Source organism: Fundulus heteroclitus, chromosome 7, assembly GCF_011125445.2.
Source record: "Fundulus heteroclitus isolate FHET01 chromosome 7, MU-UCD_Fhet_4.1, whole genome shotgun sequence".
In the NCBI taxonomy this organism is placed as follows: domain Eukaryota; kingdom Metazoa; phylum Chordata; class Actinopteri; order Cyprinodontiformes; family Fundulidae; genus Fundulus; species Fundulus heteroclitus.
Window position 1 is genome coordinate 31,023,490 of NC_046367.1, and position 22,089 is coordinate 31,045,578.

General features: G+C 38.4%; 1 protein-coding gene across 1 annotated transcript in view; it reads left to right on the forward strand.

The window, feature by feature from the left end:
- Positions 1-21,801, forward strand: part of tmem198a (transmembrane protein 198a) — a 44,449-nt gene extending 22,648 nt beyond the window's left edge. The window contains exons 2-7 of the mRNA XM_036139485.1: positions 164-413; positions 5,302-5,540; positions 7,616-7,842; positions 10,811-10,920; positions 16,115-16,428; positions 18,614-21,801. Coding sequence (XP_035995378.1) covers positions 275-413; positions 5,302-5,540; positions 7,616-7,842; positions 10,811-10,920; positions 16,115-16,428; positions 18,614-18,763 — 1,179 coding nt within the window. The 5' untranslated portion in view covers positions 164-274 and the 3' untranslated portion in view covers positions 18,764-21,801. The remainder of the gene's footprint in view (positions 1-163; positions 414-5,301; positions 5,541-7,615; positions 7,843-10,810; positions 10,921-16,114; positions 16,429-18,613) is intronic.
- Positions 21,802-22,089: the final 288 nt, after the last annotated feature.

Here is a 22,089-nt window from a genome sequence, read left to right on the forward strand (position 1 = left end):
TTTGTTTTTCAAAATTATAGCACATGATTACTGCAGCGTCAGCACTCACAGCTGAGTACTTGGAAGAGCAATCAATAATGACTCCTCTTTTTCTCTCATTCCCTTGTCCATTTCCACGCTGGCCGCTCTCCATCACTCTCTTCTACACGCCTCCTGTTTGTAGGCAAATACGTCTCCATGGGTGAGGTCCACTGATCCAGGAATCCCTGTGTCTCTTTCTCCCTCCCCGACTTCCTCGCCACCCTTACACCCTTCCCCCTCAAGTGGAGCCACAATGACTTCCACCAGCCAGCTCCTGGGTTTAGCCGAGATGGGCCTAAAGTGCGAGCAGGAGATCGAGAGGAGGTATGAGATCGTGCCCTCGGTGGTCTGCTCCATGTGTTGCCTCTTTGGAATCATCTACTGCTTCTTCGGTGAGTGAAGCTGTGAAAGCAGAACGTCAACATTAACTTAATGAGAGATTCATAATGAAATCAACACTGCTGTGTGCTACATAAACATCTATAACCTGAAGCCAGTCTATAAAATGATTATGGCATATGAGAGGTTCACAGTATCAGGTATTAGGGCACAATCGAGGCTTAGATTTGTGCCCAGGCTAAAACCAGAGTTTATTAACTCATCAGTTGGGAATTTAGGGGTCAGCACACAATCGATTAAATAATGATACTGAATTTCTCCAAGGGAATGCTTAATGTGATAAAGGCCCTTGCAAATGTGATATTACACCATTTAGTTTTTTTCACATTGCAACAAGCTGCAGTGTATTTATTCGTAATTCTATGTGATAGATGAACACAACGTGGTGTGTGGTAGGAGAGGTAGGGAAAGGATACATGACATTCAAAACCATTTACAAAATAAAAAAGTGTTGTGGGAATTTCTATATCCAATATAACTTACTCAGTTACCTTCACACAAAATTTTTTTTAATAAAAAACAAAATATATATATATATATATATATATATATATATATATATATATATATATATATATATATATATATATATATATATATATATATATATATATATAGGCTATATATATATATATAACATTAGTTTTCACTGCCAAGCAAGCTCAGTTTGTGAACAACCCATTATTTTCTCAGTTACTGTACACAACTGTTCATCATTCAATAAACCCTGCTGGTCTTCTCATTCTTTCATTTGAGACACAGTCTGCTGTGATTGATCAGGTGATAAATTAAAGATTGTGACAGGCGTGATAAACCTCAACTCAATGTAGTGAATAATTGGGAATTGAAAGGAAACCTATACGTGTTTTTGTTTTGTATTTTACAAATGATGAAATGAACAGGGTGGGCACCTGACTTAACTGTAGTCTTGTTATAAACACAGCTGCTCCTTGAAGGCCTAAGAGAGTTCCTTCAGAATGTCCCCACCTGGGCCTTTTTTGCCAGCCCCAGTTTGTGCTGACCCAGGAGCTGGGGGGCTTTTATGGGGATCAACAGCCAATAGAAACGCTGTGAGCACCATGTTTTGATCGGTCAATTAAAGACAAAAAACATCATATATTTAAAAAATTAAATTAAATTAAAACAGTTCTTTAACCACACTAAATTATCCTTTTACCATCAAGGTAATACAAGCTCTAATTTTTACATAGTTTAGAAAATGAAATGTTTCCCCATCCTTCCATGCATAGTTTATTTTGAAATCACCAGTCACTGAGTTTAAGTAGGTTAATGCGACACTTAAAGCTACTCCCAAACCACGCAATTTTGTGGTGATTTGATAAACATTATTTCCAACTCAATTCTGTCTTTTAATATCTCCAGTGGGTGTCAATAAATCTTACTCCAACAGCTGTTTCTAACTCCCTTTTTTAAGCAGCTGGTGTCGATGAGAGATCGTGAAGTGTTGACAAGCTGGTTGTTTGAAACAAGCGTTAATAACTAAAAATGGTGATAGGAGTGCATCTATTTCCCAATAGACAGTGGAAAGATCAAACAATAAATTAGACAGAGATTTAATATTGCTCATTGCTAATGACATGGCTCGGTCTTGGTGGAAAAGCAAAACAGATTTTTTACAGAACCTGTTAAGGACTCCCTCCAGCATCAGCCCTTGAAAAGAACTAGAACCTCGGGTGGAAAAGGCTTAACTGAGAACATCAACCTGTGGGCAAGCTGGTCAGAGCACAACTCGCTTTGGAGAGCAGAATTTGCAAACTACTTATATGCAAAGCATATTCCCTTTTTTTTCCAATGTTTTGCACTTAAATTTTCTACTATAAATTGACGTGTTTTTCTGCTAGTTTAACAAAATTCAAAACACTTTACAAGTCCAGAGTAAGAATGCTTGACATGTTTTTTTATAGGCTCGGTGTGTAAAATTTTCACTCACAAGACTCACCATCTTGTGGTGCGCTAAATTAATTTGCCATTAAGCGCGCGATAACTACTACAGAAGCCTTGGAGTGTCATAAATGTGGCAGTGTAAACACGTCCTCCATGTAGTAGCTACTGCTAGTAGCTAATAGCTACGGTCATCATGTGAAATGTTTTCTGACACTGTTGCCAAGTCTGCTTGTTTTTTTCTAAAGTCGCCTATAAATTCTGTTTTTTAGGGGGATTGTTTTAGAACGTGTAGTCGCTTATTTGGGCTCTAAAACGCGACTGGCATTTTAGTGCCAGTCTATAAACACCGGTCAAGAGACCTGGTCTTGCTGCTGAACTACAGACTCCGCCATTAAAAGCCAGATTAGTTACACACTCTCCCTTTAGAACAGCACCTTGTCATTTTAGCCACTAGGGGCGCTATACCGGTAATTTCCAGGTTTAACACCACTCAACCCCACTGGCAAATCTGGACTATCGCAAAATTAAACGGACTCCATTCATATTTTGAAATCTGATAGCAGACCACTTTGGAAGTCATTGATTTACATGTAGACAAGGCCATATTTAGTCCTCTATATTAAATCCTACATTAGAGAACCAAAAATATGTGCGATCAGGTGTCATATCTGTTTTGTGTTGTTGTTATTGCAGACTGCCATACCCTAGAATAGGTCATGTGACCTAGAGCAACGACAGATCCGACCCTCTCAAGTTACGTAGGCGAGTTTTTGAGAAGGGCAGCCCACCCTGAGCATCAATAAGCGCCAAGTGATGTACATTGACCATCTCAAATTAAGTTAATACATGAGTCAAAACTTAAACAGTCCTGCTTTTTATATTTTAAAAAGTATCAGAAATGAGTTTTCTATTAACTTTCTTTTTCCCACAAATAATAAAATCAAGATTTCTTTGAAGACAACCGCTCTGTGGATGAATACTGATATGTTGAAGCTTTTACTGGGCTGTTGGATTCAAATAGAGAGAAAGTCCCTGAAGGTTGATGTCCTGAGACAGCAAATTGCTCATATGTCTCAGAAGCCCCTCAGTTAGGGCCATTATTTCAGACGATAAATTGCTCGCTTTACTGAAGAACGTGGAGCTGATCTAAGACTGGATGGAAGAAAAGTAGATTTGCATTTATTTAGTTCATCCAGAAACAGTTAGTATAAATCAAGGGTGAGGTTGTTGAAATAGGACAGATGAAGCAAAGCAAAAGGGAGATAATGTGAGGGAGGACATGAGCTGATTAAGCCGGGATGAACAGATGGGATTGGCTGATGGCTGGAGGAATAGAAAGGAAAGAGGCAAGCAACAAAAGATGAAGAGGGAGGGAGGAGCAGAGGAGAGGAGTGGTGGAGCAGTTGGAAGGATAAACGACTGAGAAAGGCAGAGGAAAGGATGAGTCACTGAAATCATTCGCAGGAAAAAGGAAATGACATAAAAATATTATTTATTGATTGATGGGAATCATGAGATCTTAGATATTATTTAATAGCTAGAGATCAAATAAATGCTCAAAATGGAAGTAGGAGCTTGCATATCTTCCAACATAATGTAACATACGTTCAAACCTCTGTCAAGAACTACAGTGTGTTCAGCAAACATCCCAGTTGAAAGATATTCAAAATCCCACAGAGAATTGTATACAAGGAATAGAAAAGCTATATGAAGCATGTCAATTAAATGAGCTATGGTCACAGGGGAGAAGCTTGGACATTGGCTTAGATAAGAAAAGAGTATTGTGCTGCGCAGCAGTGCAATGCCTGATTAAACAAAGATAATAATCTGAGGTTGGCTACCCTTGAGACTGGTCAGAGAAAGAAAGAAAGAAAGAGCTTCAGAATAAAATAACGAGGAGGTAAATATTAATAAACACAAAAGCAAAGGCCGAAGAGAGTTGAATGGTCGATAAATCTTTTTTCTATCCGTTCATTTGAATATAAAACATCTAAAAAGGCAAGCGCACATGATGGGAAACATGATTTAAGAAAGCAGCTGTTTTATGGAAACTTCTTAATGGATGAATGTACACTGCAAAAACAGAACTAAAAATAAGAAAATTCTTCTTGAAATGAAAATATTTTTCATTTATTTGAGCAGGTAAATAGGACTATTTGCCAATGGAATAAGATTTTTGCACTTAAAATAGGAACAATTCATCTATCATCTTATTACAAATGCAGTATGTATAATTAGGTTATTTTAGGGGTAAAAGTACTCATTCCATTGGCAAATAATCTTATTTACCTTAAAAAAGAATTAAAAGAAACCAAACCTTTTAGAATCCTTTTTTGCTGCGGCTACTTATTGTACGTGGCCTCCTTGTAATAGTTGATCTTCTCTGGTGAAATCTGATGACCTGCTTTTAATTTCCGGAACTGTTGGCATCTCTAAAGTGCTCTGCAGTCAGTCCTCATGCTAAATGGAAGAAACAGGGTTGCACAGTTCAATAATGAGAATTAGTAAGTATATTAAGGAAACCCTACATGCGCCTCTCATTAACGAGGTTCTAGTGTGAAGAGCTTTTTTTAAATAAAGAGTAATTTTCTCTCTGGGATCCCACAGTCATGTATCCTCCATCTTCCTTTTCAATCCTTTGCGTAGATTTGTATTAGCTGGCTGCGATCTTCAAAAAAAAAAAAACAAACAAAAAAAAACAAGATTTTTCCACCTTCATGTTTTTGAAATGTTAATATTGATCAGACTATTGAAAGATAAGTTGCTTTGAAGACAATGTTAATAATGAAACAGTATCGATGGATCAAGTCTCACTTCCCTTTAAGCAACACTACTAATCCAAACGGATCACTGAACATTCCCAAATTCAGTGCCTTAGCATAAACAACATTAATTACAGTTTGGAGTCATACAGCTTCTTAATGTCTAACACGTGTGTGTCTGTCTGTCTCACGGTGCTCTATTTTCCTCCTTCAGGGTATCGATGCTTCAAGGCAGTGTTGTTCCTGACGGGCCTGATGTTCGGCTCTGTGGTCATCTTCATGCTGTGCTACAAGGAGAGGGTGATGGACACTCAGCTGAGCGTAGAGGCGTCCGTCGGCATCGGCCTGGGCATCGGGACACTGTGTGGCCTGGTGACGATGTTGGTGCGCAGTGTGGGTCTGTTTATGGTTGGCCTGCTGCTTGGCCTGCTGGTTGGAGTCGCCTCACTTGTGGTAATTCCCTTCATTTTTATTTTCCTTTCTTGCTTTTTGTGGACATCTGAAATGCATTGAGGTAGCTGAATAGTTATTATTATTATTATTATTAGAGATGCACCAATCCAAAACCTCTTTATGTTTGTAAAGCTTTTACCCATAATTGTTTTAGGACTGACAGCTGGAGATAGGCACCAGCCTGGCTGTGGTTGTAATGTCATGTCTTGAGCAAGTCAAGACAAAGAAAATTTAAATAAGTAAATAAAACATAAAATGAATGACCAGGAATGAGGAGCCTGTTGAGAGATGAACACTGAACTACATGGGCATTAAGGCAGCAAACCCAGATCTAAAATCAAGGCTAGAGAGAAACTTTTTGAGGTGGGTTTGAAAATAAGCTTCAAAATTTAAAAGAAGATATATGACCAAATCAAAGAAAAATGGCAGACAAAGTAAAAAACTAAATAAAAATAAGAAGAAGCATAGAAAATTAAGAAATTGGAAAATGCTAACAAATGTCCCTGTAGGTCAAGACATTAGTCATCGACTCCATAAAATCTTGAAAATTCATGTTGAATTATTAGCTTCAGTAAAGAAAAAGAAACGCTGGATCAACTGAGGTAGAAATGCGGAAACTATTTCAATGTGCGATCTCCAATTTTGGTAAAGCTTTCACCTGCCAATATTTCAGACAACTCTGATTCCAGTATGAAATCAGTCATGTACAAAGTTAAAGGACACAACTGAAAATATTTATATAGCCTACCTGCCAAGAGTGGTCATCAATTAGTTCAGGGTTTCTGCTATATGCAATTGATCGTGGTGCACTGCCACGGCAAAATAAAAGCCGCTACATCATCAGAATAAAGTTTTTTTAAAAATATATATATCAAAACGCTGTAAAACATATGAGATATATATCCTATATTATGTATAGCCTATATTTGCGCACTTATAGTAGCCATAATCAAATATTGATCCATAAACACACATTGACCCGTGAATACTTTCTATGTTACATGGTAATGGCAGATGATCTGCCTCCCCTGGATGGTATCACAGCTAACAGAACACAGGGTTAGTATTAGCAGGGTTAGCATTGTTAAAACCCATCTGTGGGTTCCTTAGAGCAGTGGAAACCTGTTCCCCATGGCCCTCAGTCCTTCATGCTTTGAATACATCTCTGCTCCAGCACAACTGATTAAAATAATAGCATTACCTCCTCAGCCATTTATTTATTTCAGGTGTGCAGCAGCACAAGAATCCCTAAAACAAGCAGGACAGTGGGCTCGAGGACCAGGGTTGAGAAACACTACTCTAGAAAACATAGATCGGTGGATCCATTCCAGATAGAGGTTAAAAGTTCAAAAAAAAATAAAAGAGCAAATTTGCTGTGCTCCACTCAGCTCTCCTGTTATCTGCTAAGTGTCTCACTCTCCTTCACACTCTGAATGAACAACAGTTATGTCTCCACATATCATAAAAAATATAGTTTCATTTTAGGTAGCTTCAGATTGAAGAGTCTCCTTGTCATCATGACCATATGGGGACCTAGCATAGTGTACGTACTAACTGGAAAAAGGTTGGATCACAAGTCATAGCTGATTAAAATAAAAATCAAATGACTTAGGCCACCAGCCAAATTACAGGTGCATCTTCTAATTCCAAGCTTTTTTTTTTATTACATTCTGTAACTTCCCAGATTAGCACAATCAATGGTTGTGAAGCTGTCAACCCACTGACTTTTTTTTTACTTAATAACTTCTTTAATTAAAACTTTTGTAAGGTTTGTTTGATCTTATTGGCTTCTAGGATGAAACAAAAGTTAGACAGTGTTCTTTGTAGCGAACCATTCCGAAGCGGAGAAACTAGGTTGGTTGGATCGGAAAGTTATTACTGCTCAAAGTGACAGCTTTTCCCAATACAAAGCAGCCTAGAGATTATTATCTGCAGCTTAGAAAGAGAACAGCTTTGAATGTCATATTAGGGTTGATTTTCTTTTACTAATCTTAATGGTATAACATGCTTTTTACAAGGGACCATAGAAAATAGGAACTACTGAACAAATCTGCATTTTTTCCCCTCCTTTTCAGGTTATGGAGGAATTCTATCACCCTAAAACAGTGTGGGTTCCTCTGGGTATTCTTCTGGGCTCTGGGACATTGTTCGCCGTCCTCACTCTCCAGTGGCAGCGCTGCTTTGTCACCTTCTCCACAGCAACATTTGGCTCTGCCATCATCACAGTCACAGTGGATTATTTTATAGAGCTGTTTGCCTTGGTGCACTACATCTATGAGAGACTCAAGGTTAGGACTGCTGCGTGCAAACGTGTGTCTGTGGGAGCGAGAGTTTTCTGAATGTAAATGCATGACATGTTAATGTGGAAGTCAGATGCACATCGACAGGTCTGCAGGTATGCGGATAAAATCTTCCAGATTTGCCTCAATGCAGTGCTGCCAATGCCACAAGTTTTAGAAGGGTAACCTTGGTGAATTTGAAAGAGATTATTTTATTTAGGAACAAACAGCTCGGATAACAAATTTGTGTAAATTTCCATAAATAATGTGGTTGTCCGTGTTCTTTACTATATAACATGTAAAAGTGGCTTGATGATTTAGAAGATAAATATCTCAATAAATACTATGCTTTTGTACAGAGCCCGGGAGAGCTCACTTTAAGTGATATTTTTTTTCAGGTCGTGATAATTTGTGAGCACGTTTCCTTTTATTCAGCCCTCGAATTAATAAAATGTGCACACAATTTATTTGCGTTTTGGTAGATCGAGATCTCAAACATACTATAACATGCTCATGTTTACATGTGTCAAGACAATATTGAGTGCACGTTTTACATATTGTGGCCACGTTTAAGTAGATCGTGCACACAATGTTCTATAACCATGTTCACTAAATTGTGCTCTCGTTTTAATAAATTGTGCCCTCGTTTTAGTAAATCGTGTGCTCTTTTGAGTAAATAGTGCACTCGTTTAATAAATTGTGCCCTCGTTTTACTATGCTTAAAATGAGAGCTCAATTTAGTAAAATGAGCTCACACTATAGTAAAACGAGAGCACAATATAGTAAATTGTGCACACAATTTAGTAAAACGAGAGCACAATATAGTTAAACGAGAGCACAATTTAGTAAAACGAGCGCACATTCTCTCAACATGCAAAACATTTTGCGATGACCCCCCTAGGGCTCCGTACTTTTGCTGATTAGATTGAAGCTGCATACTTTCATGATCCCAGCTAATATAATTGTGGCAGTGTGTGCTGGCAAATATTTTATCTGTCAAGCTAGGTCAAACAAATTATGATTTTTTGTTCAGTTTTTCTAACCTAATTCACAACAAAGATTTGTCTTGATGGGTTTTTGTCAATTAGCTAAATGGAGAGAGAGGAACAAATCTGGAAAAAGAAAGTAACAGTAAAAGAAGGAATAACCCCTTTAAAGTCATCTAGAGAAAATAAAAACAGACTTTCATCAGAGAGACAGAAATGTATTAACCTTTTGAGTTAATAAATAGAAATACTTGTTTTTATAGAAGACCATTATTCAGTTTTGGTTTTGTACTGATTCAACCCGTTTCATTTCCCTAGGCACATGGTCATTACAGTATATTGTATTTGTACGCTGGTGTTTCAGAAACTAGAGTTAGCCATTGGCATGTACAACAAAGACCTCATTCACACTTGGCATTAACATCCATTCAGAGTGTTTATGTCGCACCCAGATAGACTTAAATACAAGCGTCAAAAATGTCTGAGGGCGGTTTTCCTCAGTCCGTCATTAGTGGCAGTCTGTGACGCTTTAATCTAGTCCGATTTGTCAGTTTAAGCAACATTTATCCTGAGACACTGAAAGATGTTCCACTGACCTGACACAACTCCCTCCATGCTGTAACCTGGACAGCCTTCTATTGAAATAATATTAACTCTACAAATAATGTTTTGTTTTTAAACGAGTTGCCGCTGCTGCTGGGTGATTAAAAAGGTATACAGCTGGAGCAGGTTAATTTCTAAATAGAATTTGGGATCAAATGGATTATTTGCTTTGAAAACCATTTATAATGTAGTGTGGCATTCATACTAATCATTTTCAGAGCTGACTGCGGGCTACCTGCTGGTAACTATGTGGCAGAGTCCCCTCTCAATCATATAACCTGAATATGAGCTCTATCATCTCTCTGTCAAACGTTTAATCACATCGCTGCTGGAGGTTTCTTCCTGCTAAAGGAGAGTTGTTCTCTCTGCTGTAGCTATATGCCTGCTCAGTGTGAAGGATTGCTGCAAATTCAACCACTTGATGCAATCCACTCTCCACTGTTGTTGCATGGCCATTCAGGACGAGGGATTGCTGCAAAGTCAGCGACTTGATGCAATCACCTGTGTTTTTTCCTTTCCTTTGAATCTGTGTTTCTGCTTGGATTGAATTAACTGTATATTTCTGTATGTAAATTGGATTTTTCTTCTCTGTATAGTGCCTTGAGGCGACGTTTATTGTGAATAGGTGCTATATAAATAAACTGAATTCAATCGGTTATGAATGCAGCACTCTCTGTGAGATGAAGGTGTCTACAACAGCAGACTGCTATCAGCGAGTTTCCAGATGTATCACTGCAGTGGAACCAAAGTGCTGAGCTCTAACTTACTTTAAATATTTATTTGATCATATAGCTGGTAAGCTACGTAATGAAGCTCATCAACATTTTTTTGCCCCCAATAACTCACAACAAAAACACAACCCAGGAGAATCAACTTTTCTGATTTCTGAATAGCAATGTAGTTTAAGTGTTTTAACGGTGTTGCAGAAACACGAGCAGACCTGCTTGTACCCTACGCCATGAATACGTGTTTCTTTGCATGTAAAATGGGTAACCAAAACTGGATTCCTCAGGATGGATTTTAATGAAAGTTGTGAATGACGATGGCCAAAGAGGAGTTGTTACCAGATCTGAACAAGATCATACGAGCAGACCTTAAACGATCTGCTCTTTAGCAGCGAAACCTTTCAGACCCTCTCAGGTCTTCAATCTACATCAGAACAAGAGGTTAAAAATATTTTTTTCTAACTAGACAGAGATGGTCAGAGCTAAAATATGACTTTAACATTTCAGTGATTAAAATGTATAGAAATAGTACAGCGTGAACAAACACAAAGTTGCTAATACCATGCAAGCAAAACATGAGGAGGAAATGAAGTTAAGCGGTGTAATTTCACAACATCCAATAAAACAAACATTTTAGAAAATTGTACCGATGTTATTTGCAGGTGGCGCCAAAGAAGCCCTGTCTGCTGGTTTACCTGGGTCATCATGGGGGTCTGGCCAGTCCTGACCCTTCTTGGAGTTCTGATCCAATGGAAAGTTACTGCAGAGGGATTTTCTCACACAGAGGGTAAGCCTGTGAAGCTAAATCAGTAAAGAATAATTATTTTACACTCTCTTTTAAATAAGAATTCAAAGCAAATTTATCTTGGACTGCGTTTCCTATTGCAAACCACAAGAGGTTTCATGAGCTTATTTTTTTCTTCCTTATTTTATTTAATTAGCCCTTCTTTCATTATCTCAGATCACTCATGCACTTGCAGGCAGACTAAATTATTTAAATGTACCAATCGGTGTCTTAAATGTGTTGCTCAAAAGCAAATCATGTTTCATTGCCTTGTTGGTCAGTTCCTCGGAAAGCAGAGAGACAGCAATCAGAGTTCACATAACGCCAACCGTATCCTGAAATACCATGTGGGTAATTTGGTAGATTTTACTCTTGCTTCAAGATGGGAGCAGAAAAGGAGAGAGTGAAAAAACCTTAAACCAATCAACAATTATAGGTATCCAGAACAATTTGCAAAAGGTTTTAATCCTTTCTTTTAGGGGCATATCAAAACTTTCAGAAAATCCAAAATAACAAGAAAAAATGTTTTAATTCTTTTCCATTGTTTTTATCCAAAGCTTGGCTTCAGCACACACCAATTATGCTAATTAGAAATATAGCTGTTGTTGATGGAATTACTGATTCCTCTTCTTGGATCTGTTTAAAGCATGGCATCCACTGACGAGAGTCTATTAAGCTTATCCGTTTGTCTCTTAAAAGCTGAATAAGTTGTGTCAGTCCTCATGTAACTAATTAAATGTCCAAAGCCACGGACGTGTCTCGTTAAATAAACTTAGAATCTATGCTTTGGTAAAAACATTGTGTCAAACATGTTTACATGTGGACTTTCTTAAAAAGAAAAACACATACAATAAAACATCAAATCTTCCGTGCCTTAGGCTTTCTCCTTTTGGAATGGGCTGTTTGAAACACAACTTGCAGAATGACAACAATATTCCACTGGAAAAGAAGTCAAGCCTGGAAACAGAGTATGTTTTCTTCTTAAGACTAAATTTAATCAGCATTGTCAGCTCCAACTGCGAAATCCTTCGAGGGAATAAAAGACAAGTGGGAGTGATTTAAACAGTATCACCACAGGTGGCAGACCATGAGCTGATTCAGGGGAGGCAGAGAGAGGACAGAGACAAGCAAATGCGACGTCTCATGCAGTTATATGCAGGACTGACTACAAAGCAAAGATAGGAGACGGGTTATTTCAACTCTGCGTGAATTTGAAAGCAATCGAATTTCTTTTTTATAACATTTGGCAGATGAAGATGGAAACTGAAATAACAAAAAAGTTCACCACAGTGGCTGGGGCATTTAAATAATTTACAGCAATAGAGTAAAAGACACATACGTTTGAAAATCTCCGGTGAAACAGAAAAAATCAAATGAAAGAAACTTGGAAAGAAATGAATTTACTAATATATCATTTGAAGAACATGTTACACTGTTTATATCAGCCCTCACAGATGTTTTACTCAATTAGATTTGGATTCTCCAGCTGGAAGGCTCAGCAGATCAATTAAACACCGCCTTACAAAAGTGCCCGTAGCCAAAATTCTACATTCTGAGGCTACAACCAGAAACATCAATGGTTTTCTATTTATTTATGTGAAAGAGCAACACAAAGTAGTGAACAATGTCTAAGTTGACCAAAAAAAAAAATATGGTAAAGTATTTTGTTTGAATTAAACTCTGAATAGGGTTGCATTCATTTGTATTTGCTCCCTTTCAATCTGATGCCCCTAAATCAAGAGCGGATCACCGTCCAAATGGAAAGATTTAGATCAAAGCATATTGTGTTACAAAGATTTAGTCAAAGTGCAAACCTAACGCTCAAGTCAGACTCTGTAACTTTGAAAAAATACGTTCACTTATGCTTTCCATCCAGCCTGGTTGACCTGGAGCTATTTTGCAACAAAGAATGGGAAAGATTGTATGGCTTGACGGGGGCCGAATACCAATTCGCAGCAACATTTTCAGACTTATTTGCAAACTAAAAGCCACAAACAACTTCTCTGTAGTTGTTTGTGACTTGCGCCTTTTAGCTGATGCACAAACTATGCTATTTCATTTTTTCTGTTGCACTCATGTTTTTTCCTACACTGATGCATGATAACTGCAGAGAATTCTGGGAACCATTTTCCATTTGGGCATGAAGTCCTCCCCTTTTTTTTAGGAGAAAATATTTAAAATTCAAGGTTTTAGTTTGAAAAATGGCGAGAAACAACATGTCCCAGAAAACATCATATTTGATGTTTTACCCATGTGGATTTGTTTTCACTACATGCATCATAAATGGGAATCTGTTCACATAAATATGCAAATTAACATCAATTAGTTTCAGACATAAACTGAAAGTCAGATGTAGGTTCGGCACTGACGTGGAATCGGGTGATGGATGCACTCAGCAGAGCCTGATTTCCAAAACCTGTTTCAGTGATCAGACCAGGAACACTTCAAGCTTATGTGATAAAGTTCATCTTAAAGTAAATTATGTCCTTGCTTCAGGAATTAGATCCAAAATGGGGACAGAGATCTGTGTGTGTAGGTGTGTGTTTGTTGTCTTGGGATCGAGTGTCTGAAAATACCGGCAATAATGATTTCACCAGAATCTGTTATTGACAGAAACAGCCTTAATCTGTTCTGAAAGCAACCACAACACAGATGGTCAACTCACACTTTCCTACACACACACAATTTTCTGATTCCTGTATATAATCAAATGTGGGGAGTTACACACTGGCTCAAATAACGGGATAAAACTTCAGGCTGCCATGGCTACCACATATAGGACGTGGGAAAAGAGTTGGAGGAAGCTGTTGTTGCTATTATCATAAAGAAAAAGAAAAAAAAGCAAATGTATATTGTGAAAATAGGCTTAGAAAAGGATGGCAATGGTTCCCTGTAATTCGTAAACATAAAGGTAACATTGAATATTGGCTGTTGTGTCTGTTGTTTTCTGCCCTTTATAAAAAGACACATAGCCTTATTTTCCCTGTCTTACATTACTTCGGCCAATTTCAAAATATTACTAATATTTCATGTATTTTTATTTAGAATTTTAGAATTGCCTCTTGGCTTTATGGGTTGGGACAAACATCCGGGGAATCCTAACGAGGAATATGAAAACAACACTTTGCTGGAGCTTGTGCCCATTTCTTTTCACAGAACTGGTGTAAACAAGTTCGTAGACAACTTCGCTCACAGAACTTTCTAATGAAGGTATTTCTGGTGCTCGGATCAGAGCTTTGTGATGTCCATTCCAAAAGTTTGACTTTGTTGTACTTTACATATTTTTCATTAATTTGATGGTAAGACCTATGCCTCATGATGCCATTTATTGCCTAAAGTGTACTAGTCCCTCCTGCCGGAAAACATCCACCAAACTTGATGCTGCCACTTCCATACTTGGGACGGCGTTCTCAGGCTTGCAGTATTTCTCCTTTTTCCTTCAAAGCCAATAATAGTCATTGTGGCCAAACACTTTGGCTTTTTTTTTTTTTTTAATCAGACCAGAGAACACGTCTCCAGAAATTCGGGATTTTGTGTTGCTTGTGTTAGGAAAATCTACCCAAAATTGTAGAAATAGAAATAGAAATATTTTGTGTACTCTTAACTGGCCTACAACAGGCAAGGTTCAGTATTATTTAATGTAAGACAGGGAAAAGTGTCTTTCTATACAGTGTATTTAAAAAAGCATATTTCTTTATATATTTTGAAGTGTGCGAGAACAAAAATTCCCATGTGCATCAACGGCATCATTTGATACAATAAACAAGTGAGTGTTTCACTTAAGTCAGCCATTTCTTTTTCCAATTATTGAGTAAACAACACGTAAGCACTACCAGATTGTGAAAACACTTCTGTCTGGAAGTTATTACTGCAGGAAGAAGACTATTTTAATGTAACCTGTGTATAAAAAGTTGAATGAAAGGGGGAAAAAAAACACATTACTTTAAAACTGCTACCTGGGTTAAAGAAGGCACACTAATGCTTTTCAAATTATAAACAGCTACAAGAGTGTGTTGTGCTGATAAAAGTGTCCTATGATGAAACCACCAAATTGGAAAATAAATAGAATGCCTGAAAAGGCACAGAGTAATGAGGGAGCAGATGTAAGGGGGGGAAGGGCTCGGGTGAGGGCTGCAAAATGGGGCACAATGGGTAAGCAGGGGCGCCCAAGTGAAACAGTGAGGGAAATCATCTGCTCTGTCGGAACAGTGAGTGCAACACAACACAACAGGAATGAATGAAGTAGGTCAAACGGTAGACTCGTCTCTTTTTATTTTCCTTTTCTTTTACAGAAAGAAATAGGGCGAGCAAATAACGCTTGTGTACTTTTCAGGGCTCTCACTCCTCAAACTGTATTTCAGTAAGGTAACGCGGTATCAAAGCGTCCTTGCTAAAGATGTGTTAAAGCTGATGTTGCTAGCGCCCCACCCCCCACCCCCACCAAACACACAGACACACACACACACACACACACACAGAAGCATGTGCAAAGACAGATTTGACGTAGGGTGAACTAAGAAAGAGAAAAGGAGGGGGTATCATTACTCATTTTCCCTGGCAGATGGTGCCTTGTGTCCACATGCACAAAGGAGCATTAATAGGCCTTGCAGTGTCTCTGTCTGCGTGCAATGTAAGGACGCTCACAAATCTCAACATACAAATGGAAAAGAAATTGCAATTATATCGATATAAAACGACTGAATCAAGGCTTCTAAGTATACTCACATGTTTGATGAGTGGACGACAGGACGAAAATGGATTTTGGACATTCTCTCTTGAAACGGGTGTTGAAATAGCCAGATCTCACACACCCACTCGCAATATGTCAGGAAACTGAGCAGCTCAGTGGAAGTAGACGCAAGGAAAATTACTCACCTCACAAGCTAGAAATGTCAAAAATCTGGCCAAATGTATCTGTGTTTTTCCTACACTTAAATTTCTTTAAGATGCATTTTGTATTAAAGAACTCATATAGTAATTCAAGCTAAATAATACAGGTAAAGGGGAAAAAAAATCACCTGATTGGTATTCATTTTTGCCACTTTTTTTAACGGGTCCTCTTCTTGGTATAATCAGTTATGTTTATTCCTCACTGCTTTCCCCTGCTACAACACAGGCCCTCCCTCCTGATTGCCTATTGTTCCCTTTCTCACCTCCTTCCACAAATAATCAACATGCTGTTCTTTTTGACCTCAAGTGGTACTGAGTCGGCAGCAGCGGCGGGTCCAGCTCATGCGGATCCGACAACGGGAGGAGAAGCTGAAAAAGGAGAAGGAGAACAAGAAGAAGAAGAAACGTCACAACCAGAAGCCCACCCTCAAGCAGAAGGCCCATACCCATCACCACCACCATCACCAGCAGTATCACCACCCCGCGGCAACCCACCCTCATCAACAAACCCAGAGCTCTCAGCAACCTAAGGTCCCGCCGCCTCCTCCTACGCATACAGAGCCTGGCTACCACCGCAAATCCAATCCTAAAAGACGCTTTGACGGAGATGTGCTGTCTCCGGTAATATGACATCGTTATTCTTATTTTTAAAGTGAAAGACGAACAGGTTTTATTGACGTGTATGTGCAGTTAAACGGTTGCATGATTTTTGTTCTTTGAAGTTTATGGTCCCACAAAACCACAGATTTTACTGAAATCCTACATAACCGGCTTAATGTCAGTAGTAGCCTTGAAGAAGTATGTTTTACCATTTCAAGTTGTCTACATTTTATCATGTTACAATCAGGTGTTCAAATGTACTTTATTGAGATTTAATGTGACGGTCGAACATAAACTGTCACATAATTGTAGTGTAAAGGATCCTGTATCCTTTACACTACAATTATGGATTGTGTTTAAGGATTTTCTATGAATAACAATCTGCAAAGTGTGGCATGCATTTGTATTCAGCCCCCTTCACTCTGACACCCCCAAATAAAATGAAGTGCAACCAAGTGCCTTCAGAAGTCACATGATTAGCACATTTAGTGCAGTTTAATGAGTAAACTATGGCTGTTCTGTTAGGAACTCAAAAACACAGCGTCATGATGGCAGGCCAGATGGGTCATGGATAAAGTTGAGGAAAGGGTATTTCCACATCTGCAAACCTATCTAGACTGGACTGTCTGCCTTAACCCTCAAGCCAGACAAGAAGAGCATTAACCAGAGAAGCAGCCATGAGAAATATAATAACCAGCTGCAGCAAATATTATATTTGCTCAGATGGGAAATATTCATAGCTCAGATGGGAGTATCTGTTGATGCTTTTCAGTTCTTCCTTTTCACACTGAAATCATTCAGTTGTGGTCTATTTAAAGTGGAAGTGCAATGCTTTGGTCTGAACACCTTGTTAATTTACCCCCACGTTCCCCCCTTTTTACCCCTGTTCTGAGGTGCATCTGAGAGCAACTTGTTTTGTTGCCGTCTCATAAAATCTAAAAACTCTTCACACCCTGCCCCCCTCCAGGTCATAGAACGTCCCCCTTCTCCCCGTTCAGCCATTTATGTAGTACATGGGGGTCGGGGGGGGGGGGGGGGGGTATAATGAACAACCAAACATTTTGACTTATCCACTTGTAGTTTCTGCATCCTTCAGCTTAAGCTACAAAATTACTCTCAGAAATACAAAAGCGGATTCGCATAATTGGTTAGCCAGAAATCCATGACCTTGTTTAGCAATTACACAGAAAATACTATGACGTAACTGTTCAAACAAAACAAAAAAAAACAAAAAAAAAACAAAAAGAGAAAAATGAAAGGCTTGAAAAACATGACCCAAAAAGAACAAAGATATCCATATAGTACCTGGAGAGACAACAGTCATATTTTCTGCTCTCCTGGAGACTTTTAGTACACAACAAAATGTATGTAAGGGCTAAAAAAGTGGATTTTGCATAATTTATCCCCTTTGACAAATCTACCTTTATTGGACAGTGGAAATTAGAAATTCAAAGGAATTCATGTTTACAGTTTGTCACAAGTAAGGAAGAGGATATCATGAAAATATGGAGAAAATATTCTGGTCAGATGAGACCACATTTGTCTTTAAAACCTATATGGGATTTGCAAACCCAACACTTCATCTTAAATACACAGTCTGCACTGTGAAATATGCCGGTAGCATCATTATGATGTGGGATTCTTTTTCTCGGTTGTGACGCTGAAGATGGTCAGAGAAATTTTTTTTTGTTTAGCTTTTTCAACATTATGTGAGGCTGCGAGATACTTGAGTGTTGAGCAGGGATTTACTTTTCAGCAGGAGAACATCCAAGTCAAACAGCCAGAACCACAATGAAATTGTTTGGATCATAGCATGTCGACAAGTAAGAATGGCCCAGTTGGTTCAGACCAAAATCTTGTATGAGTTTTATTGTTTTTTTTCCCCACTACTTTTTTCACTACTTTGTGTTGGTCTGTCACATAAAATCTCATTAAACTACATTCAATTCTGGTACTCGTAGTAGTACAAAATGAGATCAAATTCAATGCCCTATTTGTTCTCCCTGGGCAACTATTTCATACTTTTGGAAGCAATAAATTGCAATATTTGGATTATACTGTGATAGCTGAGTCAATTGTAAAATAGTATAAAATGTTTCTTTTTATATCAGTATTTGAACCCTCTGTTTGTACGACACTGTACCACAAAATAGCAACACTGCTGATAATCATTGGCATTTTCCCCGTATTTTCTGTCCACCCACAGAGCTACATCAGGAGTTTCAGAGACAGACAGACTGAAAGACGGGCGTACTCCCACACTCGAATGAGCCGCTCTCGGATGGCTCAACTGGACTACGACTGCGGCTCTCAAGTGCCTCTCACAGTACCTAGTGGACAAGCAGTTCGGATCTGAACACATTTACACAATCACTGCCTCCTTGAAAGACTCTTATAGCCCAACACGAATAAAAGACCTAACACAGTTCAATCAACTGCCAATTTACCCAACTGAAACTCATGTCCTGAAGACTGTGTGACCCCGATTGGTTCTGTCCTGTTTGGTGTTTTTTGCCGGCAATTTTGTTATTTTAGACAGGCAAGGCAGAAAGAATTTTGTTTTGGAGAGATGACACATTGGTGAACCATCAGATTCTTAATTTAGCTCCAATGTAGCTTTTGCTTTCCTTCGGGGCGCTGGATAAATCGGACCCATTTAAAATGTGATCAAGCAAACTGTTTCAGTAATTTTCCAGAGTGATTGTTCTGGGAAGGAGATATCTTTGTCAATGTGCTGTAATATTTGAGCCACGGTGTTACTATGTGTATTGTAAAGTATCGGGAAAATGCCACTTTTCTATCACCATCAGTAACTTTTTACCTTTAAGGTGATTAAAGAATGATAGACTTTGTTTCGAGGGTTCAGAGCAGAGAGCTCAGTGCTAAAAAGGAACTGAAGATACAGTGCAAACACTGGAACTCAGAGCTCTTACTCTTCGGAGTGAAATGAAATATTTATTTCATTGCCGTTATAGTTTTCATCACAGCTTGTAAATACAGAAATTGCATTTTTTTTTAAAGAGGGGACGAGTTGCAGGTGTGAATCGGACTGAACGATTCAAACCAAAGAGGGTTTTTTTTTTCTTGTAATTTCCTAATTTTTTTGCATCTTGTGCCATTTTTCTATGGCAGATGTGTTTACATCTCATCGCTGACCTCCCTCCATGCTTGATCCCAGACGGTCGGAGTGGACACGTGAGCCCTGCAGCTCATGGAGTGGTCCAATTATTAGCAAACACGAGGGGGAGTCATTTAGGTCTCTGACAAGCATGCTGTACAATTCTCTTCCCCCTTCTTGTTTTGCCATATACTGCGTCGCCTGAAAGGATTAACTTCTGAAGGTTTTTTTTTTTTATGACATGCTACTTGATGAAGAGGAGGCCTTAAAGAAAGATTATCTCCTTGAAAAGAGGAAGGTAAGAAGAACAATGCATTTGCAAATGGCGCCCTCTAATGTTTACTGCTGGACCTGTCCTTTAGACCTTCTCTATGTACGTTTGTGTCAACATAAATTTAGATGTTGATCTGTTCCTACTCTATGTGCTTCTTGCAATTATGCTGTTGAGCCATTATCCAGAACAGAACAGGTGAATTGTGATGTTTTACATTAAGATGGTATATTTTTATTTCAGCCTTACATGAACTGAAATGTTTTCTACATGCACAATTGCTACTTTATTAAATATTACAGTGAGCACCGACAATTAACCTTAACAATGATGCAAAAAAAAAAAAAAAAGTGATGGATTAAAACTTGACCCCTGAAATTTAGGGTATTTTACTGTTTGAAATTTGAACAGAGCAAAGCAACAGTTAAACACTGACACCAATTGAACAGTTCTCTGTTGGTGAAGGACCACATATTTAATACTGCATTACTGCATGAGTAAACTTGTGTAATCCGCTGTGTTGTGTAATTGTTGCCATGTGAAAACCCCAGATTTCCATCTTATTTTGGACCAAGGGTGCATAAACACCTCTCCCTCTCTGTATGTTTACATAGTCAAAGTTAAAGCCTTTAAAAGGACACATGTTATTATTAAATGGATAGTTCAGACAATTTAAAGTCAGGTTCTTTTGCTGGGTTACACTCCGTTAATATCTTACCTTCAGTATAAATTCGGGTCTGTTGGTCCGAGAGGTTAAAGCTAACGGCTAGTCCGAGAGGGGCCAAGACCAAAGCCGACCTCCATTCTCAAAAGCATCATAGAGATTTATGAGGGTGCTATTTTATAAACTTTAAAACTGTCATCTCATTAGCATTTTGTGGCTAGTTATAAAGAAGCCAGTGGGAAGGAGGGAGGATGTGGCACAGCACCAATGGATTTCCTGCGTGAAAGGTGCTGAAAATGTAATATATAAACCGTTTTTGGTCAGAATCAAAAAGCCACAAATATTCCAGTGGTTTAAGGGAATGTTTTTTTTATTTTTTATTATTATTATTGATTTTTAAACAGACTTACTTTTCTATTAGGTGGTTGATCTGACCAGAAAATGCTGTACACGTAATGTTCTCAGTCCACATATTGAACGTGAGAATCACTGCAGTGCACCACCTACCGTGTAAATAAGCTGAAACTTGGTGACAGTTTAAAAGTTTATTAAAAAGCGTTTGTATAAACCACTTTGACAGTTTTGAGACTGGAGTACAGAGGTCCAAGGTAGAAGTCTACTTTGGTCTCCTCCGCTCTCGGATCAGACTTCAGCTTCAGCCTCATTGACCAGAAGATCTTCATTTATACTAAACGACAATGCAAAAAAAAATGTTGTCCAGTGCGGGTTTGGATAATACCCACAGAAGAAAACTGTGACTTTTTAACATAATATCCCTCAAAAATATCTGAACAATCCCTTTTAATTTAAACCACCTCCTGTTCTGTTTTACTGTATTACTCTGACGGTCTTTTGCCGCAGTGTCTGTAGTAGTGTGACTTTGTTTTTGCTCGTACCAGAGTCCTCTTTTTTTTATCTTGGCTGTGTCTTTACTGTAGTGGTGATGTAAGTTATCATGTATAGATGCTAATCATTGGTTCTTCTCTTGTTTGTAATAGGGCGGGGGGCTAATAACTCTTTTACATATATTGCTTTCTCTTTTTTCATATAGTACATATACAGTTTTGCTGTATAACGCACCGTATGTTAGGATAATAATTTGATTGTAGATACTGACGTAAATAATCTTTTAATGTCCAAATATTTGACTCCGGATTTATGTTTTTAACATTATATTGTGTTCCGTTTTTGCAGCTGGATGTTCTTAACGGAGTAGACCCGTTACGCTGTGATCCTGCTGTATGTTTTTTTGATTTGACTTATTGTAAATATGTTTCTCACCCTGCTGTTTGAACCTGTGATGATAAAATTCAGCAGACCAATTTAAAACTTGGAATTTAAGCTTGGCTCTGAGTCTTCTTTTTTTCAAACCCATTTTATATTTGTCGAACAGCACATATGCTGCTGTGCGCTTGTTTAAACAAAGCGAAGGTCAGGAGTCACGGTGACACGCTTGGCATCCTTGCAGACACATGTTCCTGGGTAGAAAATTAATCACAGTTCAAATTCTGATGAAAAATCTCAAGGCTTCCACAGTACACCAATCATTGGCCTTTTCCACATTTTGTCACATTACTGCCACAAACTTCAAAGTACTGCATAACAGGGAAGTGGAAATGTGGAATGACA